This window comes from Pleurodeles waltl, chromosome 1_1 (assembly GCF_031143425.1).
Source record: "Pleurodeles waltl isolate 20211129_DDA chromosome 1_1, aPleWal1.hap1.20221129, whole genome shotgun sequence".
Classification (NCBI taxonomy): domain Eukaryota; kingdom Metazoa; phylum Chordata; class Amphibia; order Caudata; family Salamandridae; genus Pleurodeles; species Pleurodeles waltl.
In genome coordinates this window covers 662,580,527-662,607,299 of record NC_090436.1, presented here as the reverse complement: position 1 = coordinate 662,607,299, position 26,773 = coordinate 662,580,527, and the positions used below count along the sequence as shown (strand labels likewise).

At 44.4% G+C, this 26,773-nt stretch overlaps 1 protein-coding gene across 1 annotated transcript in view; it reads right to left on the bottom strand.

The window, feature by feature from the left end:
* Window positions 1-26,773, bottom strand: part of CEP120 (centrosomal protein 120) — a 213,701-nt gene that overhangs the window by 176,258 nt on the left and 10,670 nt on the right. The window contains exon 2 of the mRNA XM_069226908.1: window positions 21,522-21,678. Coding sequence (XP_069083009.1) covers window positions 21,522-21,678 — 157 coding nt within the window. The remainder of the gene's footprint in view (window positions 1-21,521; window positions 21,679-26,773) is intronic.

Here is a 26,773-nt window from a genome sequence, read left to right as displayed (position 1 = left end):
AGGCCTTACAGGCCTAAGGCAAGGTGCACTATACCACAGGTGAGCGCATAGCTGCATGAGCACAATGCCCCTACAGGCATTCTTAGACATTGGAAGTGCAGGGTAGCCATACTGAGTATATGGTCTGCGAGTTTGTCAAAAACAAACTCCACAGTTCCATAATGGCTACACTGAATACTGAGAAGTTTGGTATCAAACTTTTCAGCACAATAAACCCACACTGATGCCAGTGTGGGATTTATTGAGAAATGCACAAAGAGGGCATCCTAGAAATTCCCCCTGTATGCCCCCCTTTGTTGTTAGTGTGTGACTGACTGGTCTGTGCCAGCCTGCCATTTGCAGACGAGTTTCTGACCACATGGGGCGAGTGCCTTTGTGCACTCTGTGGCCAGAAACAAAGCCTGTCCTGGGTGGAGGTGCTTTACACCCTCCACTGCAATAACTGTAACACCTGGTGGTGAGCCTCAAAGGCTCAGGTCTGGTGTTAAAATGCCCCAGGGCACTCCAGCTAGTGGAGATTCCCACCCCGACACAGCCTCTACTTTTGGCGGCAAGTCCGGGGAGATAATGAGAAAAACAAGGAGGAGTCACCCCCTCAGCCAGGTCCACCCCTAAGGTGACCAGAGCTGAAGTGACCCCATCCTTGGAAAATCCTCCATCTTAGTTTGGAGGATTTAGCCGAGAAAGGATAGGGAAGTGCTCCCCTCCCCCAAAGGGACAGAGCACAAGGAGGGTGTAGCCACCCTCAAGAACAGTAGCCATTGGCTACTGCCCTGTGACCCTAACACACCCCTAAACTCAGTATTTAGGGGCGACCCTGAACCCAGGATTTTAGATTCCTGATGACCTACAAAGAAGGACTACTTAGCTGAAAAGCCCCACAGAGAAGAAGGAAGACGACAAATGCTTTGGCCCCAGCCCTACCGACCTGTCTCCAACTTCAGGGAACCTGCACAAGCGACGCGTCCTGCGGGACCAGCGACCTCAGCTGACTTAGAAGACTGCCCTGCACCTAAGAAGGATCAATAACTCCCATGGACAGCGGATATGCCCAACCAAGAAAGAGGAAACCATCTTTAAAGGGACTCTCACCTTACGCCAGAAACGTGAGTCCCCACCACTGTGCACCCGACGCCCCTGGCAAGTGTTCAGAGAAACCAATGGCCCAGAGAGGACACCCAGGAGACTCAGACGACGTGTCCACCAAGGGCTGACCTCTCTGCACCCCAACAACGATGCCTGCAGAGGGAATCCTGAGGATCCCCTGACCGCAATGCCTGGGGCGAAGATATCCGACACCTGGAGAAGCACTGCACCCACAGCCCCCAGGCCCGTAAGAAACCTACCACTGGTGCAGAAGTGACCAGCAGGCAGCCCTCACCCATGCCCAGTCGGTGGCTCCCCCGTGCCCTGCCTGCAAATTCTGAGTGAACCCCAGGTCCCTCCATTGAATACTATTGCAAATCTGATGCCATGTTTGCCCAATGCACCCAGCCGCCCCTGTGCCGCTGAGGGTGTGTTTTGTGTGCCTACTTGGACCGCCACCCCCCTTCCCCCCAGTGATCTACTAAACACCCCTGGTCTGACCTCGAGGATGCGGTTACTTACCTGCCAGCAGACCGGAACCGGAGCAACCCCTGCCTCTGGGGAGCATAGCCTGGCCATCCTGCAAGATGGCCGCCACACTGTGAGGCTCTGCCGGGAGGAGGAATAAATCTGCTTTAAATCCTAGCAGACCAGCTGCTCGCCTCACCATCCTTGCAGAGATCCGCACGAGGAAGCCCTGGGAGGCTGCTGGGCCAACAGGGAGACACCGGATCAGCGGTAGAGGACGCTCGGCCCTGGGGAGCAGAGCCTGACTTTGCTTGCGGTTCGCGCAGACCCAGACGGCGCTCGCTCTTCTGCTGGACGGAGTTGGTGAGTGCGCAGGGGAATCTGATGGCAGCTCCACTGACTCCCCGTGCAGGCTCCCTGACGTTGTGCTCCTGTGGGGCGCGGTCGGAGGCTTGGTCGGCCCGCAGGGCTCCGCTAGAACGTTAGCCTGTGCCCGAACTTGGGAACTGGTGGCATCTGCCACCCCTCCACTTTGGAGAGCTTGGGTGCGACACAGGTGCCATGAGGCCTGTGGGGTTCCTCCTAGGGGGTGGGGGCGACCGGAGGTCCTGGGCTCAGCCTCATGGGCCACGTTGGAGCCCCTATTGCCGGTGACCTGCAGGGCCTGATCGGCAGCAGCGTTCGAGCCTCGTGGCCCCACGGGGGAAGAGTGTTGCCACCACGAGCAGCTGTGCTGGACCTCTGGGGCTGCGGCCTGTCCGTATGGTAGCGGACGTAGGCCTGGTCCCGGTGCTCGGTGCCCCCCCCTTCACTGCTGTTGTGAGAGCGACGAGCTGGAGCGAGTGCCCGTGGGATTCTTCTTCCCCCAGCGGCCCCAACTTACCCGGCAATTGTTTCTGGGGAGGTGTGGTGGGTGTATCTCTGGCTATCTGCCTGGGACGACTTGCAGGGGGGATGTGGAAGACAGACCAGAAACAGCCTAAGCACACATTTTATGGGGGACAGGGGGAAGAAAAGCAGCAAGGCCGGCGGATGACCTGCCGCTGGAAGAGGAGGCCTCTGCATCCTCCGTGAAGGCTATGTTCTTAGACCTCAAGCATAGTCTGCCCAGCATTGATACCAAGCTGGACCACTTGACTGAACAAATGGATCGTTTAAAGGAACAGGTAGATGGGCACGACGCTCGCTTTCAGCAGTTAGAATCACACACCTCGGATCTGGAGGACAGTCGACACGGCGACGGGGAAAAGTTGTTGTGCATGGAGCGCACGTTGAAGGTGATCCAGAACAAAAACGAGGACCTTGAGGCTCGTTCCCGCCGCAATAACATCTGCATTTTGGGCCTTCCGGAGTCGACAGCAATGGGGCGAATGGAGGACTATGTTGAGAACATGCTTTCTGCGCTGTTCCCCAGCGAGCTCTCCCAGGTGTTGGTGGTGGAGAGGGCCCGTAGATCTCTGGGTCCGAGACCGCGGCCAGGGACACCGGCGCACCCTATCATTGTACACTTACTGAATTACAGAGATAGGGACACAATTCTCAGATTGGCCAGGGAGCGTCATCCTGTGGTCTACAATAATACTCAATTCAGTATCTTCCCAGACTACACTCCCTGGGTGCAGACGGCCCGTAAGGCCTTCTTGCTGGCCAATCGCACTCTGAGCCAGTCCGATGCCAAATATTCCCTCCTTTATCCAGCTAAATTACAAGTGCAGCATAATGGTAAGCTGCACTTTTTCACGGATCTGAAACTGCCCATCAAATACGCAAAATCTGTCCCCAAAAAGGCGACTCTGGACTGCCGCGAGATGCTGATGCAGAGGGTGATGCTCCAGTGACAACGACTGAATCTATTTTGTTGTTGGAAATGTAACTATTGGTGCAGCCTGTCTTACTATACACTTTACACTGTGAATCACCTTGCCCACCCATCCCATTTGGGACTGTTCTCAGATGGCCTCGCTGACGCCCCATTGGATGGGTCCATTCAAGTTGTTTATTAGCATGTTGTGGGATAAGTATTTGGGGGTGGGGGTGGGGGTGGGGGTGATTGCAATACTGACCCGATTTGGGGGGGTGGGGGGGGTCAGCGTGGGTTGGAGTTTGTATGGTCTTGCATTTGGTTTGCTCTTCCCGATTTCTTCCTTCCTCGCCTGCTCCCTCCCCTTCATGCAGCAGATGCCTCAATTGTGGTAATACGGGACGTTGTGTATTTTGGAAGACTTTTGGGCTGACGCCAAAAAACTTGACTCCTGTACATTGCCTCACTTGGAATGTTTGTGTGCTGAATGATGGCCGTAAGATGAGAATGCTGTCTGCCAATATGCAGCGTCATGCGATAGACATCTGTATGCTGCAGGAGACTCATCTGGTGAAGGCCACGAAACACTGGGTGAAGGCTGGCTGGATTAGTGAGTGTCATGTTGCGGTGTACTTGAGGTATGACCAGGGCCCCGTCTTTTATTACGGCCGAGGATACTTTGGTAGACTTATAGAGGGTGAAACACTGAACGGACAGGGACAGCACTTGTGTAAATTATGTGCATGGCAGTTGGTCCCGAATAGACAGATGGCTCGGTAACAGAGACGTACAGCTCTGGACGTAGTCCATTGAGCATAAGCCCGGCACCTTGTCAGATCATTCGCCAGTCATGCTGAAGCTGCTTCTTCCTGGGGGCCCCGTTGTGCATTTATGTGGAGGTTTCCATATGGCGTGCTGAGAGATCTGGCTTTTAGGGAAGAGATACGGGACACTATAGTGCACTACTTTGCTGATAATCAGGGATCTGAATTTTCGGCGGGCACTGTGTAGGAGGCTTTTAAAGTAGTAATGCGTGGGCTCTGCCTTTCCAAACAACACGAGGTGCTGAAGGCACTGAGGCGGGACTTGGCGAATCTGGAGGCCCAGCTTGCGGACCTAGAAAAATGATTGTCTCCAGCGGGTCTGGTGGCCTCCTGGCTGAACTGAGAGAAAAGATGACAGTATGAGGAGGCGGCACTTCGCGAAGTCTGCTTTCTAGGGAGAGATGCTACAGCAAGGAAATGTACTGGGGGGAGGGCCTGGGCTGCGCTGTTGCAACGCGCCGGAGTACGTGAGCCCTTTGCGCCTTTGGTGCCGGTGCGTGATGTTGCGGACCTGCCGCTGTCAGAGGACGGTTGAGTCTGCGGGTTCCTCTGAGAGCTGAACTTAAATACTCTGGGATATTGGTTTCCAGAGGGGATGTTCGTCGCCTCAGAAGCTGCACTTGGTGATACACATGACACCGCACTGCACCGACTATTCTTTTTCAGAATTAGGGCTATTCCTGAGCGATTCCTGCTTTCCTTCAATGCCCCCGGTGTGCTGAGTGTTGCTTTATCACAAATCTATAGGTTTGCATGCAGATTACAGCATCTGATGCAAGGTCTAAAGCTAAAACCCATTGGGAGGCGGACATAGGCGAAACCATTCCTGATGACATGTGGCGGCGTTGCTGCGCGCAGATGAGAGCTGTCCGCTAATTACAGATTGCGCCTTCAATATTTTTACATTGCTGGTATTATACGCCCAGCAAATTAAAGAGCATGGGTATTAGAGCAGACGCACAATGCGAGAGGTGTCTTGCTCCTGAGGTGGCCTTCTTGCATCCGGGGTGGGGTTGTGAGGCGCTGCAAGACTACTGGACAGAGGTGTTGCGGGCAACTGAGGAGATGACTGGACTCTTGTTACCGCACACCCCTAAGCTTGCTCTTTTGGGATATGTCGAGGAGATCCCCTCTGCACACAGGAATCTAGTGGGACTGCTGCTACTGGCTAAGTGTAGTTTGGCGATGTGCTGGGGGAGACGGTGGACTCCCCGATGGTGTGAATGGCTGAAGGATGCTGCGTACTGTCAGCAACAGTTAATGATATACTGGGAACTGATACCTGAAGGCTCCCGACCGAGAGATATATGGGCCCCCTGCGATCCTTTTTGGAGTCCCGAACAAAGAATGACATACGGCTGCTTAACACCTCCCACTGATTATGTAGTAGTTAACGTCCCCCTCTAGTGATATTCAGTTATTGCTCCCACTGATGTAGGAGGTATGATAGCTGCGTTGTTCCCTTGTCCCCCCTTTTTCCTTACCTTACTCTCTTCCCTTTCCTCCTCCTATCTCTTCCCCTCCTCTTCCTTCCAATGTTTACATCATGATGTTCAAGTGATGCTGTTCTGTCAGCACAGTGCAAAGTGGCGCCTCCGTCGCCTTATCCTTGATTTACAGTTATGATTGCTAATATGGCTCCAGCTGGACCTTGTTATCTTATGGTGACTATAGGTGTGCTTGTTGGCCCCAGGGCTATTCTCTGTTTGGTTCTGTTAACACTAAAATGCAAAACAAAAATAAAAAAATACCCCCCTGTCTCCATAGGTGCCCATGTTATTTTGGCTCCTCTTGGACCTCTGCACCTGACCGGCCCTGTGTTGCTGGTGCTGGGTGTTTGGGGTTGACTTGAACACCCATCGGTGAGCTACCTATGCCTTGGAGGCTGAATTTGTAAGTGCTTCACTTACTGTATTAACTAAACTGTACTTACCTCCCCCAGGTACTGTTGACATTTGCACTGTGTCCACTTTTAAAATAGCTTATTGCCATTTTATGAAAAACTGTGTACATTACTGTTTTGGTTCAAAGTTCTAACTATACCTATACATTTAATGTACTTACCTGCAATTAAATCTTGTAGTTATAAAATAAAGAAAATTATATTTTTCTATATAAAAACCTTTTTTGCCTGGAGTTAAGTCATTGAGTGTGTGTTCTCACTTATTGCTTGTGTGTGTACAACAAATGTTTAACACTACCCTCTGATAAGCCTAATTTCTTGGCCACTCTACCACAAATAGAGCATTAGTATTATCTATTATTGCCTCTGTCAAGCCTCTTGGGGAACCCCTGGACTCTGTGCACACTATATCTCATGTTGATATAGTATATCCAGAGCCAGCTTCCTACATGGGACATTATTTATTTTTTGTCTTCAAGAAATAAACTTGTGAGAATATCAGGGGGTGCTTCACCCCTGGCGTCACCCCTCTGTATGTCCTATCTTGGCGGGTCTTAGGACCTCTGGTCGATTCTGCACACAGTGGAGTAAGCCCTGAACGAAGGTCTGTATGTCCGACCCCTGAGCTCCACTAGAAAGGCCCTGTATGCAAATGTTATTAAGTCATAATGTCTTCTTGCTTAATCGCAATGTCTATCATTTGGTCACCTAGGTCCACTCTTTTGTTAGCCAGGTGGTGAATTTCCTCCAAACTTTCATCTAAAGACTGTTCCACGTCATCCACTTTTGCCTCCACCTCAGCTACACTGTTCTACATTTCTCGGAGGTATCCTTTCCGAACTGTTCAGATCACGCTGACCTCAGCTTTCTCTGACAAGAACGTTTCAAGGAAATCCTGGGAGATAGCCATCTGTATGTTGCTGCATTTCTCCATATCTCCATATCTGGGCTAGATCTAGAAGATCGAGGGGACTTACCTTTAGTTCTCTTAGATACCAGCAGTTCCTTAAGTAGGGATGCCTTTCGGTCATACTAGAGACTATCATATGCAACACAGATATTTAGTTGGCCTCAACATCTACCAGGACTTTTCACTAGGGCACCTCTAAACAGACTGGCCACTGGGAACCAGGACAGGGTTGCAAATCTCTCCCCACACTATTCTGCATGTGCTGTTGCCTGTGACAGGAACTATTGTAGCTAGAAGCTATGGTAACCGCTAACATGCACCTCACTGGGGCCTATTCTATGTTGTGCTTTGGCCCCACAGTGCTCAATCAGCCTATTTAGCTCTCCAGAGAGCCTCTATTTAGCCACCTTTTTTTTTACGTCCCTGCTGTGAGGCAGGTTGCCATCATGCCCCCCCAAAACCTCTGGATGACTGTGGGTTAGTTTTCTTTTGTCCTCTCGTGTGTCCATATCTGAAAGGGCCTAGCCACCCGCACCTCCAACAGGTACCTCTCAGGACAATAAGGAGTCTCCCAGCAGGCCCCCTAAATCCGCTTCCTCTGCCTTAGCACTGGCAAATGTGGGCCTGATGCCTCAGGCAGGCTGTCCAGGCAGTACTTTACCTGCTGCCTCACAAGTATCTTGTGGGTATTTGCAAAAAAAAAAAAAGGACGTCTCACCCCAGTCACAGCTGTACTCTTTGTGTGCCACAAACCTTGTTGCTGAGCTCATGTTCCAGAAGGGCTTCCCTAGGCCTGAAAGGCCACTGCACCAACGAGGGGCCTGTGCTCTCCCTTTAAATGTCACCATTCAATTACCTTAATTTATCAATTATACCCTGCTGCAATGTTTCAATTACCCTGTGCGCAGGCAGGGTCACAGGTATCAAAATTGTTACCCAGGCTGGAGTGGCTCCTGCATTTCTTTTTCTGCATACAACCTCACTGATGCGGCCATGATTCAAAATTGCAGGCGCAAGGGTCCATACACTCACTTCACTAATGCCACTTATCCTGGACTACTTACCTCTGTGTCGGGCTGCGTCGTGGTACCCAGGTGTTACGGTGGCCATGGGAAGTCTACACCCCAGTATATTCTCTAAAAACTAGTGAACAGCAAGTTGGTTGCATCTGCCTCCAAAATAAAACACTCATAGTAACCTCACTGTTTTCTCTGTCGGAGTACACAGTGACAAAATCGCAAGAGGGAAGCCAACTGGCATCCTTTAGAAGTCAGGCCTCACTCTTGCAATCTATAAAGCATACAAAAGTAAACAAAAGGAAGAGGGCCCTTACTAAACTTAAATGTGCTCCAACCGCCCCTTCAAGAATGTACACATTTTGTACAACCCTTGGTGGTATTAATATAAGAAACATTTTACAACTTTCTAAAACTAGAGCATGCATCTATGTGACTAGTGTTGAGCAAAATCCAAGATATGGTGAAGTAAATTCCAACAAAATTTGAAGCCGTTCTTGTCGTTTTTCAGGTTCATAGGCACATTTAAAATAAATAAATAAATAAAAAAAATAACAAACGGGTGTACATTGCCTATTTTGTGTCCTACAAAATAGTTTTACCCACATAGAATCAAGAGGAAATGACATCTTTTCGGCAGCACTGCAGAACATATCCACACCAACACAGAAAAGTAAGTCACTGGCACCACGGTAAGTATATAAAATTCACTACTTTCTAGGCCACATGTACAAAGCATCTTTGCAGTTGCAAATGCCCGATTCAGAGAATCGTGATATTTGCAACTGAAAATAAATAAGTATTTTTCTAATGTACAAACCTCAAATTGCGATTCAGTAACAAATTACCAAATTGCAATTTGGGTTTGAGACCCATTACATATTCAGTATTTGGAAGGGGAGGTGTTTAGGGTGTACCTTCCAAATACCGAATTGCAATAATATGTATGAATGTTTTGCAACTGAATTCCGGTTGCAAAACATTCATCTTTTTCCATCTCCTCAAAGAAAGTGTTAAGTCATTCAACCACAGTAAGGGTACCCAAGGACCCATTCCCCTTTGTGAATGATGAACAAAACCCTTAAAAGTAGGCAGCAGTCGTATGGCCCACTATCTGCTCTTAAAAAGTTAAACTTACACTTTAAATTATTATTATATATTTTTTTTTTATGCATCCCATTTTCCTCTAAGGAAAAGGGGTTTCATTAAAAAAAGCTCTATTTAAAAGCAATCCCAGACATGGTGGTTTGCTGGCTTTAGTAGGCCAGCATCTTTTTGATGGCTGTCATTCCCGGTCGTAAGTTGCGACCTACCTATCTCAATAATTTTCATATGGTAGGTCAATTTGTGACCCACTAGGAATCGCTAAATTTAAAAATAAAAGTATCATACATTAAGAACAGCGATTCAGGAAAAACGCTAATGGAAAATCGCTATTTAGATGTTCACACATCTGACCCTCTAAATCTTCTCTGACTTAGGACTTATACATGTGACTGGGCTGCAGAGTGATTCATTTAGTTACCTGAGAACTCTGTGAATTTGGCCGAATCATACCAGTCCTTGTCACCCTGAGACTCCTACTGGCTGAGGGCAACAACTCCCACATTACCATTACCTGGCAATTCATGGCCGCCTTACCATAGTGCAACTGGAGACTATCAGATTGATGATATAGTTAGGGAAGTGCGAAATCTGTTAATTTTATTACAAGACAGGAGGCTCATATTATGCTATTCTTTTCAAGCTTTATTTCAACAGCAGCCAAGAACTACAAATCCCAGAATCCCTGGGAAAATAAACTACAAAACTATGTCACAATGGACTCACCAATCACACAACGAGCCCTATAATAACTATCTTGACTGAGAGCATCAAGCCCTCTTTTCTTGCTGCTCGCAGTCAAGATAAGTACTCTGCTCGCATATTTATGTTTCTATTGAATTTATAGTGTCTATTTACATGTTTTTACAACTTTTATTGTTATGTCACTGGGTATATTTTTATCTATTCCTTGTCCGTTTGCCAAATAGATTGTATTACTTTAAACGCATTTGCGCTGCTTTGCGCTTACAAGTCTGCTGTCAGAACGTTCTATTAACGTTCTAACAGCCGCGCCTCCCTTAATGGCATTCTTAGCATTCCTCACACGCTTCTCAGCGTGTGCTTCGCTCTCCCTTCACGCTCAACTGATTTTACGAGCGTTTATATTTCATTTCCTTTCTGCCTCAGGAAAACGACCGGCAGCGTGTTAAGCTTTACACGCTCGATTGACTTCTTTCAGGAAGGCGTTCCAGTAGAGTTTCTTCAACCTTTTTTACACGCTTTGTTGTTCAAGCGTATTTCCTTCAGGTACTCTACCCCCCTTTAATTTAATAACGTTTAACCCTTAGGAGTAAATTTTTCTTCGTTTATCAGGCCTACTTATTGGTTTTTTAACCATTTTTTCTCTGCTAGTATTCCCTTTCCCCCCCCCCCCATTATGTCGGAAGACGACCAAACCCAATCTATTAAAGATCATTTGAAATCCTTTATCAAGGATTCAGTCCAACACGCTGTTTCAGTGTCCATGTTGGACATTTAAAAAAAACTTGGAAGCCTCTATCTCAAAAATGCTTAGCGCACCCAAGGTGAACCCTCTTTTGAGAGGTAAGAAACATGTCTCAGTCCCAGGAGACTTCAAAAGGCGTTTCTAAAAAATGTGGGCCTCCAACCAGAGCGGCGAAATCCTCGGGGCTCCCCTCCTCACCCCTTAATATTCTTCATTTACGGGACACGGATAGTGATGGGGATGATGTCTCACAAGACACATTAAACGATGATTATTTTGATGGGCCTCCAGAGAAAAGGAGAACAATTTCTCCTCATGAATACTCCCCCCACTTAGAGCCCGAAGACCTGGTGGACCCTATTGGCGACCCCATGTTTGACCCCACTTCTATCCATCACCCCAATTCCTCAGAATGGTTTCCCTCCGACCAGGTGTCGGACTAGGTTTCTTTTTACCTTCGTCATCCCCTGGATAAACCCTCCAGAAATAAACTAAAATCGGAATGTCCTTGCCCCTCCCTACCCTGCAAAGTCACTGATACCCCTGCCATTGATCCCAACATGCTTCTCTTCTTCACTAAATTCGGGAAGGACCCCAAGAAAGGAGTGGACTGTGCCTGGTCTAATTGTCAGGACAGGCTCCTGGACCTGGTGGGTCCCCTCACCAGGATTTTTGACCTTGCGGAAGAAGCCAAGATTGAGGGCTCTCAAGTGGATCTGGAGACCCTCTCCAATTAGGCTCAAAGAGCGATTTGTATGTTGGGGAATGCCAATTCTTACATTTCTCAAGAACGTCGCAAAAGCCTCCTCCTCAGAATTGATCCAAAACTCAGCTCTCTGGCTTCCAAGGAGGAAGGCCTTAACGCTGATGGTCTTCTTTTTGGGGACTCTTTTATAAAAGAGATGAGCAAGTACGTCTCTACTTTTAATTCCCTGGATAAAGCCCATTCTTCAATGAAAATAATATTTTCCAATCGGGTTTTTGGAAGGGCCGGCAAAGGAAGGAGCCGTTTTGCCGGCCGCTTCTCAACAAGAGGTCAATCCCTCAACAGAGGCTCCTACTCTCAGAGCAACCAACTTGAAGTATACCAGGGATACAAACTCCAATTCTATCCCCGCAGATTCCGTGGCGGCCGTAACAGGGGTTACAGAGCCAAAGGAGAACACCTTGCAGGTAAGAACTTTCATGTCTGGCCTTCCTCCAGTAGGTGGCAGAATAGCTTTGTGTCTAAATGTTTGGTTGTCAATAGCTTCCGACCCTTGGGTAATTCAAACCGTTCAGGGCTATTGCATAGACCTTTATCAGACCCCTTGTCAACCCTTCCTTCCTCGTCCTCTTCTCTTTTCCCGCGAGCAAGCTCAGCTCATTCAAGACGAAATACAAAGTCTACTATCAAAACAGGCTATCGAAGAAGTGCCCTTCGACACTTCTGGGTTTCTCAGCAATATCTATCTCGTTCAAAAGAAGAACAAGAAACATCGACCGGTTACAAACCTAAAGGAGTTCAACAACTTCATAGTGTACCAACACTTCAAGATGGAAACTATTCTCCATCTCAGGGACATCCTTCTCCACAACGACTGGTTGGTTCGCATAGATCTTCAGGACACCTATCTTTCAGTACCGGTGCATCCTTCTTTCAGGAAATTCCTTCAGTTCCAGTGGAAAAATACCTTCTTTCGGCCTTTCTTCTGCTCCTTGGTGTTTCACCAAGATACTCAAACCCGTAGTAGCCTTTCTCAGAGCCCAAGGGATACGACTAATCGTCTATCTCGACGATTTCCTAATTATGGCTCAAGACAGATCTTTCCTGTTAACTCAGCAAAAAATTTGTCAAGATCTCCTCTCTCGATTAGGCTTCCTTATAAATTTTCAAAAATCATCTCTAGTTCCCTCACAAACTCTCGAGTTCCTGGGGTTCCTCGTCAACACTACCGAGTCGACCCTTCAACTTCCTCAAGACAAAGTTCGTCATGCCTTGTCTCTCCCTGGTACTTCCCTCAGGGCACTGGCTCATCTTGGAGGCCTCCTTTCCTCTTCCATCCAGGCCATCTTCCCAAGCCCCCTTCATTACAGAGCCCTTCAGAGGCTCAAGATCCGACACCTTCAACGAGGCCTGTCATACTCGGATCAGGTTTATCGCGACGCAGAGTCCAGGGGAGAACTCACATGGTGGATGAGTCATTTCGACGCCTGGAACGGCAGAACGATTTTCTCTGACACCCCAGATCTTGTCTTAGAGTCAGATGCAAGTCTGACAGGATGGGGCGCAAGATGTGGTCCACACTCGACTGGCGGGCCATGGTCCGTTCAGGAGTCGTCAATGCACATAAATTGTTTAGAGATGCTTGCAGGTTCCTTTGCCATCCAGTCCTTTACGAAAGACAAGAGTAAAATGTTCCATTCTTCTCAGAATGGACAATCTATCCGCAGTAACTTACATCAACCGCCTGGGCGGTACACGATCCAAACCTTTGGCTCTCTTGGCTTGTCTTTGGGACTTTTGTCTTCACAAGAATATTTCGGTCAGAGCGGAATATCTCCGAGGCAATCTAAATGTAGTGGCCGATTGGTTCTCAAGACACTCCCACGACTCAAGCTATTGGCGGCTTCACCCTTCCATATTCAAACGTCTTTCTTCTATCTTCGGTACAATGTCCATAGACCTCTTTGCCTCAAGACACAATTCCCAACTCCCCAACTTCTTCAGCTGGAGACCGGACCCTTTGGCTTTGGCTTCCAATGCCTCTCTCCAAACGTGGCCTCCTTCCCTTCTATATGCATTTCCCCCCTTTCTCTTTATTGCCCAAGTCCTAGCACACGTCCGTCGACAGCGCTCCTCCCTAGTTCTAGTCACCCCATTCTGGCAGTCTCAACTCTGGTTCCCGACTCTTCTAGAACTCTCGTCGGATCTTCCGGTCCTCATCTCTCCCTTTCCAGATCTTCTTCTGAACCCCCAGGGTCTTCCTCACAACCTCATTCTACAAGGTTCCCTATTTCTAATAGCTTGGAGAGTTTCGGGGCTTCCTGGAGAACCCCAGGAATTTCGGAACAGGCTGTCCGATTCATCCAACAATCCTGGGCTCCGGGTACGTCAAAAGTCTACCGCTCAGCTTGGTCAGTATGGTGTAGCTGGTGTATGGACAGAAATTTCAATCCTGTTTCAGCTGACGTTACCTTAATTATTAATTTTCTAGCTTCCTTAGCCTCCCAAGGCAAGGCGTACCGGACCGTCAATACCTATAGATCAGCGATCTCCTCGGACACGTCAGGGTGGATGGTAGACCAGTGGGAGAACACCCCTTAGTTTGTCGTCTGCTCAAAGGGATTTGTTTTTCCAATCCCCCAGCCCCTAAGTATGATTCTATGTGGGATGTGAACACCGTCCGTCTTCTGCTTTCCTGGCCCGATAATCCTGACCTATCGTTGAAATATTTGTCTGCTAAAATCACTATGCTCCTCTGTCTTGTCTCCATCAAACGAGTTTCAGATTTAAAAGCTCTGGATGTTTCTTCCTTTCATTTTTCCGCCTTCGGTGTGTCTTTCAATGTCTCCAGACGTACTAAGACTAACTGGTCTTCTGTCCTTTATCCCTTTTTTCCCTCCCAACCCAAACTGTGTGTTGCTAATTGCTTGAAAACTTACGTTTCACGAACTGCAGATCTCAGGGTTTCTTCCTCATCTCAGTTGCTGATTTCCTATCAAAAACCCCACAAACCTGTTTCATCTCCCACTTTAGCTCGATGGGTTAAATGGTTGATGAATTTAGCTGGTGTCCCTATCGATATTTATGGGGCACATTTTGTTAGAGGAGCCACAGCTTCTAAGGCCTTCCTGGCTGGGGTTAGTTTATACGATATCCTTAGATCTGCAGATTGGTCTAACGTTAGTACTTTTAGAACTTTTTATTGTAAACCTGTTGATCACCCCTTGCAAACTGTTGTTTCATTGCTTTGAACAAGCATAATATGAGCCTCCTGTCTTGTAATAAAATTTAGATTTTCCTAGCCTTGGTGTCAGAAAGGCTAGATTTTATTAAAGACAAGGAGGCGAGTATTATCCCGCCTCTTCTAACCCTCCCTGTTCTTTATTCTAGTCGCCTCAACCACAACCAACAACGGCGCTTCCGGCTGACCAGATTCCATCAACTCCTCCTTCTGGACCTTCTCATCAACCATCAGGTTCTACAAGGAGTTACCTTTTCCTCAAGGCTTTCTGCATGGACTTCCTTGCAGCTTTTTTGACTCTTTACGGTTCATTATGGTTTTTCTCGGATTATCCTATTTGACTGACTCTCGCAAGAAAAGAGGGCTTGATGCTCTCAGTCAAGATAGTTATTATAGGGCTCGTTGTGTGATTGGTGAGCCCATTGTGACGTAGTTTTGTAGTTTCTTTTCCCAGGGATTCTGGGATTTGTAGTTCTTGGCTGCTGTTGAAATAAAGCTTGAAAAGAATAGCATAATACTCGCCTCCTTGTCTTTAATAAAATCTATCCTTTCTGACACCAAGGCTAGGAAAATCTTAATTTTCTTTCACATAATTATGCGAGATTTCGGGAAAATTAGACATAATTATGTACACCTATACAAAATTAGGCGCAAAAACAAGACATACAAATCCAGCATTTATCACTATATTTTAGTGTGAAATGCATTTGTGACAATTGTTTACACAAGGACACATTTTGCTGTTAAAAAACAGCATGAGAAACATAAGTGACGCACAGCCGTTTGCATTCTGGTCCTCTGGGTTACTGCTGCATGTTTGAGGTAAAAAATTGCCACAGGTGGCATTTAATTATGCAACATGGCATAATGTCGGAAACTTTGCATCACAAGAGCAGGTGTAATTCAGATTTCTCCTGGGCCTACATGCAACTCTACCCTCTCTTTAGGAGCAGAAAGGACTAAATGATGGCAACTTAAGATCTCTTGTGTAAACAAAGGTGAAGTCATGAACGTGGGAGATCATATGAAACAAACGTATCAAGGAAGCATTGCTCAACATCTGTACCAACATCCCTAACAAACTATAGTCAAGTGCACAGGATGAAGTTAAGGAAGAATTGCATAGAACACAACTGCAGGTAAGAGAAAGGGCTGATGGCCATTGCTTTATCCTTGCTACTTTCACAATTTCTACTTATGCTGTTTGGAAGGATGGAAGCAAGAGCGTCTGGAGTAAGTCTTAATGCCAGAGAGCAGTCAGAAATAATACAATGAAATGGACACCTTAACTTTATGAGCAGCAGGAGAGGCAGGGCTCTGTGACAAAACAAACTCATTTTTTGCACACAGTTTAGCTTTTACTCTATCCTGCTCACAATTTTCATGATTTTAATCCGCAACAGTATATTTCCAAGATCATGTTAACTAAATTAATGTGGGATCCAAGGAACAGCTCAATGTTGAGCAATCTGGTACCATTAATGTTTGGCTAAACGTCCCGACGTAACTGGAGTAAAGGGCCAAAAATGATATCCCCGATTTAGTATTTTAGTTAAGCGCTGTACACTGCTGAAGTGGGTGTGGAAGGATTAGATCAGAGTCGCCGGTAAGAGAATCCGACAACTGACACAAGGAGGATTCCAGCATCAGGGACGCTAGAATCCTAGTGTGTCACCGGCCTCCACATTCTATAAAGCTAAGAATTAACTCACACACACAACAACTGCACTCTGGATAAATTACCAAGTTGGGATCCCATCCGTCCAAAATGCAATGCACATTAAAGATTTTTTGAGTGGGTGAGTGAGTCTCAGTGCTGTAGCTCAATGTGAAGTTAGATTGGTGATTAACAGGGAGCTCATTTTGTTAACATAGACTTTGAACTGTGTAGAGACGCACCTCTGTACAGTTGTAGATTGAGACACCCAATGTCCTCCGCTCCAGTACAAGAGTTTACTCCGCTTTCTTCTCTCTTGTTCCCTCCTTACTGGCAAATCCCAAGTTTTGGAGTCTCAAAGGTCTGGAAAATCATTAGAGTACTGCTATTTTGCACCTTCTTGTGACATCAATGATGTAAACACACAAATCAGTTATTCAATATAGTTGCACATAGCTGCTGGAAGGTGGGAGGGGCCCAGTTATTGGCTGGTCTGGCAGGTAAACGTACCTACATTTAATGGTGGCACTAATGCCTGCCCCAGAATTGCCAGTCTGCTGTCCAGACCTCACCATACAAGCTGAATGAATGAGTAAATGTTTTGGGTGTGTAAATTGCGAATTTGTGTGTCAGGGTATAATCACTGTTTGCAGCATGCTTGCTTTACAGAATTACATAAATCTGCAACAGTCTACTTTCAGGTTCCACATCTGACAAACTGTTGTAACAGAATGTGCCACCTAGTAAAACAGATTCTTACTTTTTAATATAGAAGTTAAAAGGCCATGGCCACATGACATGCAAGCAACAAGTAATTATTAAAGTCTAACATAACTTCCTTAGTACCAATGAGACACTTGGATTCTGTGCAGGACATGGGAAAGGTATAACTCATTAGAGGGCAAGGACACTTTGCCTTCAGTTTATTTAGAAGTGCATAGTTAATTAAAAACATTACACTGATAATAAAATTCAAATTTAAAAGAAAACACACCCACACACACAAAATCATCCACAATAGTATACAGGCATCACAATAACTAAAGTGCTAAATTGCCTCAATACCTATAATAAAATTGCAAAAATTCTATCAAAAGTAACTTCTTCATTTCCACGCATACATTTCCATAACATCTTGTTGTCTTCGGTTCATGTGCTTTATAGACCACATATTCCTTGCCATCCTTCATTCAAATTGTTTGTAGACCTAAAATAATGAATCGAAGAAGGTGCTATAAAGTGTTAAAGTACTTAATACGAGTAAAGTTTACAGTATTAAAAACTGTTTTTCCATGATCTTTTTCCCACAGCAAGCTTCTCTTAGCACCCTTCATTTCTCAATCCATTCATCAATAGGCCCATAAAGTTGGAAGATCATTATAATAGCAGACAATAACAGATTAAGATATGTTTACACAGGAAATGCAATAAATGCCTTAACAGCCTCCACTCATCATTTATACCCCTATAGTAAAGGGTAGTGCTGAAGTGCCTAGCACTAGTAAAATTTACAATACTAAAAACTTTTTCAAAATCTTTTTTACTTTTATCTTTTTAAAACATATTCCTGGCATAATTTCTTTCTTGATTCATTCATCAGTAGGCCCATAAGTTAGGGAGACCTTATAATAGTAGTGATGCCTTAGCAAGCTTTAAACTCCATCCAAAATATTCAGTCTTGCAGTTATCCAACTTTCTTGCCGCCATGTTCAAAGAATTTAGTTACTAAGCTACTTTAAGCAGGGCCTTCTTTTCACTTAACAGACATTAGCAAAGGCAGATTTTAGGAGTAATGGTCTCATCCCAGAACCGCCCAACCTAACCAAAACCTTTTGTGAGCCCTATAGCCAAGGGGCATCATGTGCTTGACCAGTTCGGAGTCCAAAAGGATACCTAATAAAAAGGGCCTTTTTCCTTCCTTGACCACTAAGTCTCAAGGAAGGGCTGGGGTTTTTATACTCATTTATAACGTTTTTTCAAAAGTGCCGTAGGAAATGCTGCTTTCCCACGGTGGTCGAGCACCCAAATCGTCTAGGCGCTCAGTCTAGGTAATGCCCAGAAGGTGCATTGGTACTTGAATACATTTTCTCGCAGAGTGATTGACAAAGTTGGTTGACTGCAATTGGTTCCATACTTCAACATAGCTCCCTTTTCTTGCAATAATTTGGTTTAATTGCCCAAACCCGAGCCTTATCTGGGCTTGGGAGCTGTAATGGGAGAGACGAAAAAAACGACCTAAAAATGTTTGGGAATATCCCATTGGAGATTTTTGCACCGCTCTCCCGTAGTGCTTCACTCCTGTAACTTACGCTTGTGTCAATTTAGCTGCAATTACTTTTAACAATGACAGGTAGCTGGGGCCATCTAACGATCGATGAAGAGTACGTAAGGCAAGGAGTAGCGCGTTACCCTTTCTCTACAAGTCCTGCCTGTGCTGCTGGAAGGAGCCCCACATAATCAAATAGGACTCAAAAGGTACCTATAAGTTTTAACCAAACCCAATTATTGGCCTTGCACATACCATTTGTAGGATTTCAGTGTTCTTTTACTTATTTCCCTGACTTTTGTTTTCCTGTTGTTTATCAGCATTCCATTAACCATTGTGTACTGGATGACTTGCCAATGAGCCGATGCAGACCAATTTTTGTTCGTCTTAGAAGTATCAATCATCTGCATACAAAAGGTTCAAGATGTGTATACCTCCCAATTTAGGTGGATGTGCGTTTACACCGTCCAGAGCTGGGGACAGGTGTCATCCCCAATTCTCACCCCCATTCAGGTATCGGTGAACAACATTTGTATTGCTTTTAATAAAAGAGCAGGAAAAGCTCAGGAAGCTAACTTTTTCAAGAGAAGGTTACGCTGCACATAATGCAGACTTACAATCAACAAAACAGAGGCAAAGAGGTTGTTTTTTCAAACTGTATTTGCCAATGATTACTTACAAGGATAGAATATTAGCTGCCGCCCCTGCCCCTTGTACAAACGCTGATTGATTTGATGGAATAATTGGTTTTCTGTTGCCCAGGACAAAAGGTCGTTATAAGGAGGTAAGCAAACTACTTTGCCCCAGTATCTGGTAATGTTTTTAGACAATAGTTTTGCAACAAGAGCGGCCTTCCCCTTAGAAAATGGGGGTGAATTTCGAGCCCCTTCACAAGGCCGGGACAACTTCCTGCTCAAGGGCATTATTGAAAACTACCTCCAGACTTTCTGCCCAAAATGCTGGGTTGGTTTTGTGTAGGGCATTTGTTAGTCTGTTTGGGCCCGAAGCCCCATCTTCTCTGCTCTTGATTAATCTTCTGAGAAACTGATCATAGTATCTTCTGAGTCTGGGAGGGTTTCTGTAGACGACATTTTCCCTCCCAAGTGGGTTGTTACCTCAGTCTTTTCTAGGGAACGCATAAAATGCTAAGATTTAACCTTGTTCCACTATGTTGGAGCTTGTTACAGTCATTAGGGCCCTGTTCCAAGTTTTAATCATTTCCCAGGAACCCCACAAGTTCTTCTTTTACTAAGATATAACGTTTGCCCAGAAATCATGCTTCTTCAGTATTGTCTCTTCTAAAACTGACATCAGATACATTTTATCTATGTGTTTCAGATCAGCTTGGATTTTACAGGTACGTGATTGCTTCTTCGATAATCTCATGATTCTATTTCGCTTCTTCCTGATCAGGCGATTAGAGTAATATATATGAATCCTATTTAAATCTTGTGTCAGCTCTATAGTTTGGCGAGTACTTTAATGATTATTTGAAGAGTTGATGGCCAAATGTTTATCTGTGAAAAAGTCCACATAGGAAACTTTAACCATGTTACCAATATAATGCTAGTTTTGGGATTGAATGGGTCATGGCTTCTTTTAATTTAAGAGAGTGAAAGGCAGGTCAATGCTTGGAATAGCTGGTTCAACAGAGAAAAAGTAATTGCTATTTTGCAGTTTCCTTCAAAAGTTACAAGTCAATATACATTTAAAGTAATTTAGTAAGATATAGAATATTATAAGAAAGAGATGTAAACAAGAGTTAGACTTGTTCCACAAAGGTTCAAGCACTTTGGTGAAATGTTGCAATTAAACCTGGTGGTGTGAAATTGGTTTGCTAGTAAAATAAAAATGGGCAGCGTAACTCAAACAACCAAGCAGCACGACGCTGAAACAAAGTGAAAATAAATTTTAAAAAACACAGGGAAATTAAGATAATAAGCATAAGTAAAATGGAGTATATATTCCTCACCTTAAGCAAGGTTGTGTCCACACATACAAAGCTTCATTTAACAGATAAAATGTGAGATAAGTTGTACCACAAAAACGGTATAACATGCAATAAAATATTATATCTGAGCCATCAAATATGCACAACTTAAGTAGAGATCTAAATGCATTAAAGAAACTTCATATTTGACCAATATAAGAGTTGTGTGTTGTGCAATACTTGTATACTTCGGTGTTTCCTATTTACAGCTGACTGTTTGCAGACTACTTTCTGCTGGTTGTGGGTTTTTACTATGCCAAGGGCTTATGATGTAGTGGTTATCCCTTGTCTTCTCCAATACTCACAAATGCTTGCAGCCAGTGTTCGTGTCCATCCTAATGAAGTTGTATTCACTAGATAAGGTGAGGCTGTCAGTAGTTTGCCAGTATTTCCCATTTCACTCTCACTGTCTAGGTCTAGGCAACCAAGATATGCTCCCATTGTGATATACTGTCACTCAAAGCGTTTGCACACTTCTGACCTCAGTATATTCTCAACACCTGCATGTTTCATGATGCAGCCTCTATGAATTTCATGCCACAACATATCACGGGCACCAAGCTGCAGCGCATGCCCAATAACCAACCATAGTTTAAGCCGCAAACACCCAAGCAACATGCTGCAATAAAACACTGAAAACCAACCAACCAGCGCCTTATTCCAGCATGCCCCCAGGCCCTGAGCATGTGGAATTTTTGTTCAAAATAAGTCACAATTTTGTCTCAATGTAAGGGCCTCCCCAGGTGCAGTATCATTATGCTCTGTCATACTTACTGTAACATCAGTATGTTGGTAGTGCTCTACTGTTTATGCAGTTTTGTTTCAGTGTACAAATCCCACTGTCCCCACCCCAGAGTATGTTCTGTATGCATCCAGCTTTCCGATGCATTTGTCCTCCACAGAGCCCCCCGCCACTCACACCCCACCCACATCCAGGCATAAGTTCCTCCCAATGCATGTGCCCTGGTGTTTCAGCAAATCTTGTGGAACAGAGTACACCTAGGCAGATTCATGTAAACAGAGCAAATATACACTTTAAACAAATGCTATATACACAATAGAAGTACCTAGAAATAAAATGGGCACTGATTTTCAACTCAACCTGTGCTGATGAAGTGCTTTCCTGTCAAGTTCCCAAGCCAGCTCTGTAGCAAATTCTGGTTGTTCCGCATGGCCTACAGGATCCGTAGCCAGCTGCTCACCGTCAAACTTGGCCTCAACAACCAGCATATGCCTGGGTCGTTTTGGAAAATGACGACCTGAAAAAAATAACACATGCAAATTTCAAGTGGTAAAATAGATTCAAGATATCACTAGACAACTTCCAAAGTGTGACTTTTGATAAGAATCTGAAGAGAGAGAGAGGAGAGAGGAGAGAGGAGAGAGGAGAGAGGAGAGAGGAGAGAGGAGAGAGGAGAGAGGAGAGAGGAGAGAGGAGAGAGGAGAGAGGAGAGAGGAGAGAGGAGAGAGGAGAGAGGAGAGAGAGGGAGAGAGGGAGAGAGGGAGAGAGGGAGAGAGGGAGAGAGGGAGAGAGGGAGAGAGGGAGAGAGGGAGAGAGGGAGAGAGGGAGAGAGGGAGAGAGGGAGAGAGGGAGAGAGGGAGAGAGAGAGAGAGAGAGAGAGAGAGAGAGATCAGACCCTGAAGTGCAGAAAGCTTGGTGCATCTTTAAAAGCTCATGACAGATTTCATTAAAAAAATTAATGTTAAACAAGACTATCAAAAATTGATTAATGTAAGAACAATAACATATGCGGTTCCTTCCTCTCTTATGGCGTCCAACCAGTTATGGAGCCTACGCAAATTAAATCTAGTTGATCGGAAGGGTCCTTCATCTCCTCACATCTCTTAAAATGCCTTTAAAGCTTCTCTGATGTTGCGAGCGAGGTTACGCTCCTTGTCTTGAGTTATGTATATGCCCACATATTTCAATCCTTCTATAACTGTTCTCAGGTATGCGGGGAGGTCTATATGATGCAGGCTCCACCCACCCACCCCCACAAATAAAGGCTGGATTTAATCCAGTTTATCGTATAGCCTGAATGGTCGCCATATTACTCAAATATTCAAAACAGTTCGGGCAACGTAGTGTGAGGTCTGGTAACATACAGCAGAATATCATCCGCATACAGCAAAATTCTCTCCTCTTCTCCCTTCCCCTCCCTTCCTCCCTCCCTCCCTCCCTCCCTCCCTCACTCATTCGGAAGCATGATAGTGATGAGTGATGACGGATCATACATGCTAGAGGTTCCAGCACAAGGGCAAACAATAATGGGGAGAGAGGGCAGCTCCGCCTTGTTCCCCTCTATATCTGGAAGTCCTCCGATGTCACCCCATTGACCCGAACTGCTCCCACGGATGGCACGCAAAACTCATGTGTGCAACACCCATATGGGAGGGAGCACACCTCAAAGAAATAGAGAAATGGCGGGGATTCACATTGACATCCCAAAGGAGCAGTGCAATCTGAATTGATAGCCTGCACTCCATTTTCATGGCATTTCAAGCAACAGAGACCTTATGGAATGTCTTCAGTGAAGTGCGCCTTCAGACCCTCAACACAGCAAGATCAGGGACCTTGCCTCAGGACCCACTTCCCAAACAGGGAGACTTACTGAGAAACAAAAAGGAAATCAAACTAGTTTGTTCTTAGATTTCACAATAATTGATTTCCCTTAAAAAGGATATCTTTTTAGTTCTGTAAGGATTTCCATATTAATACACAGATTTTTCCCTAATACAATATTCAATACTTTTTCCACGTTATATGAATTCCCTCCAAAGGAACAGCCCAATTGGGCTTGATATACAAAGTCTATTAAACATATCATTTAAAAATAAAAATAAAAAAATGGTACTCCAAAAAAAGGAAAATCAAAAGGGCTGCAGGTGTATGGCTTGAAACTAAACATTTCTGTGACAAGTTTACGATCCATTATATGAATCAACAGACTAGGTAGCAAGACATTCCTGTCAAATTACCCTTTCCTTCATTTTCAAGTATATATGTATAAACAATGTGTTAGAAAAAACAAACCTAAAAAGGGTGTTTTTATACAATCAAAAATGACAGCTTAAATGTGAGAAACATTTGCAGAACGAAAGGAAAGGTGTTAAAAATGATTTAGAATATCTATCATACTGCTTCAAAGAGGATTCTACTAGAAATATAATGAATTACCTTACAAGTCTATTCCCATGTCACATAATTTCCTGAACATAAGCCTCACAGGATGCTCAACATCAGCTCTATTGTACTAAAAACTATACCCATATTAAAAAGATAAACTCAGTTTTGCTCACAAGTAAATCTGAAATAGGCAATTCAGGCATAGCTCATACAGAAAACTATTAAGTCCAATTACAATACTCTGTGATAGGACAGTCTTTAAAAGCTTATGAATTACATTTTGAGATTAATTTTCAGACTACTGAAAAGAACAAAAAAATATTTGGTCTCTGATACTACACAAAATGAAACAGCTCACATTGCATTATAAAAAAAATAAAAAAAAAGTATACAGATGAGAAAGATTAATTCATAAAACGTTCGGAACACATTAAACGCAATGCATTATATTATATAAAGAAAAAGAAAAAAAAACAATACTCTTAAAACCAATGCTCTAAATGCAACTTATCTGTTAAAGATGAGGGGCCAATCGACCGGAAAAATGTTAATGCAACATTAAAAATTAAAAAAAAAAAAATAAAAAAAAAGACAGGTCAATTCAGTATTTTACCCAAATTAGTCAAATGGATAAGCTGCATGGCCTTTTTAGTGTGATAGGGGGACAGACTGATTCCCAACATTTTCTTGGTCTTTCTTTGGATTCTTCATGCATCAAAATGTAAAGATCTCCAAGTCTAGCTCAGTCTTAAAGGTCTATAAGCCCTGAGGAGTTGACGCTACAGCAGCCCTGCTAAGCCAGAGAGTACAGGATATGTCAAAGCCTACATCCAGCAGAGACAGACCTGCTGCCATGATTCGGATGTCAGGGTCATCTACCCAAAGTAAGAACACAAATCTATAACAGTATCGGATCGCAGAGACTCACCAGGACCGGGCAAAGAGGGATTCAGCAGCCCCACAACAGATGTCATTGCTATCTCTTCCTCAGCAGTATGTAACCCTTTAGTAATGCTCTGTGCTCTTGGATTTGTGTCCATTGCAAATCATCATTGATTATCTCTTCTCCAGGTTTAAGCAGTGAATGGGTCTTTCCAATTGCCATTAAGGCAGGTTCCCATAAGTTGGACTAAAATGCACTGATTACCATCTTTTGCCCTTGTGCTCTTGGCTTTGTGTCCATTGCAAATCATCATTGATTATCTCTTCTCCAGGTTTAAACAGTGAACGGGTCTTGCCAATTGCCATTAAGGCAGGTTCCCATAAATTGGACTAAAATGCGCTGATTACCATAATTTGCCCCTCCTAACAAGGCAGCAGAGGGTGTGGATTTCCTATTGACCAATGCCCACAACATGTTGTTTGGGGCCAAGGACAAAAAGCTTGCATGTTCACTTTGTCAACTATCAAGTAAGCCGAACACGGTGCAGCAGAATCCTTTTATCAGTCAGTCATTAAGGCAAGGTCTGTATCCATTTGCATAAGTTGTTCAAACTTAAGAGTAGAGAAGCAGTTTTGACATGGGTTAATTCAGCTTTCCGGCCTCTAAGGGAAATTCTACCATATGACCAGTTCCCACGTATTAAAAAGGAACTGTACTAACAACTTACACAGGGGTGTGAAATTCCTATAGCCCGACTCCCAGGACATACTGTTTTGGCTCAAGGACAACAAGTTTTCATGTTTATTTTGCCCTTGGGGCAAGTAGCCCCAAGCTTCTGCAAAACACACTCTTTGGCTGCCAGTTTACACTACCACTTTATCTGGATCAGAGAAGGGTGTTGAAGCATTTGGGTAATATTTGTGACCAAATGTTAATGCTGATTGAACTTGTATTCGTGATTCATTAATGTAAAGCGCTCTAAGGAAATGTTGTAAGCTCTGACTGTACTGACGACAGCTGTTGCAGTATAAAAATGTGCACACACGTTTGTAAAGTTTAATAATACGAGGCTACAGATAATGCTCCCAGAAAGCTCTCCGATTATATGCAAATATTTCCAAAGCATGAAAGCAAGATTGATGAGTCTTTGTTTCCAAAATAAATGTTCACAAAAAAACATGCAACTAGGTAAAAAAAAAAAAAAACATTTTGCTAAACTATTATGAAATTCTAGTACAATTTCTGTGAATCATCATCTAGTAAAATGAGTTGATGAGTGCTTGTATCCCCCCCCCAAAAAAAAAAGGAAAATCATGCTGGAACAATCAGTACAACCAGTTTCACCAAGATTATGAAAAACATGAAAATAAACAACCACTGGGAAAGCCAATAGGTGTGACACTGGTGGTCAGCCTTTTGGTTTTGTCAATGCATTTCTTGTTTTGACATTGTTTTTCTGCAACTTTAAGGTTGTGGGAGCTGTCAGGCCCTCACCATTATAAGAAACTTTGGAAAAAAGAAAGAATATGTTCTGGTCTCAAAAAGCACACAATTCCACAGTAGTCCCCGACAAGGAGCAAAACTACCTTGTCTGCCAATATGCTCCATTTGAAAGAGCAGAACGCTGTCACTCACAGTGAAGCCAGCATGTAGATACAAAGAGCGAGAAAAAGTTTTAATTGCATAAAAGTGTCTCGGTTAACTCAAGACCTAATTAGGGGTCCAATACTTAAATAAAGCCATAAAAGTGAACCCACAGTATACGCTTTTGAATTAGTGATTTACAGCTTTCATGTATTCAAAATAATGTACAGAAGCGGGCCAGGAAATCAAACTCCTAGAAAATATTTGTGGACTACATTTTAGCAAGTGTGCATCTGTAGATTTGCTCATGCGATAACCTGTTAAGCGTTTACAAGTTCACTTTCCCTCCAACAACTCCCCCCACCCCCCTCAACCATGGAAGATGTTTTACTTCAATGCTTGCCAGGAGAAAATTTGCAGTCCTCTCAGTATGAGGAAAGATTTGAGAAGAGCTAGTAAAACCCCTAAAACATGCAAGTTAGGATGTTTGCACAGATTTAAAAGCGCACTCCAACCCTGGAACTATTGCTTAACGTTACATTCAGCCCCACTATGTACAGATCAGTGGAAAGGCAGCAAAATGCGGGAACTGCTACAACTCAAACCCTATATTATGAACCCTGGCATAATCAGGGAGGCTATTATCAGAGCTCTAGTATGATGTGATTCCTGATATAGTATATTGTCGCACTACGTGGCATCAAAGGGACAAGTGGATTTCTTTTTACAGGACACGCAGATTTATGAAGCAACCTGTCCC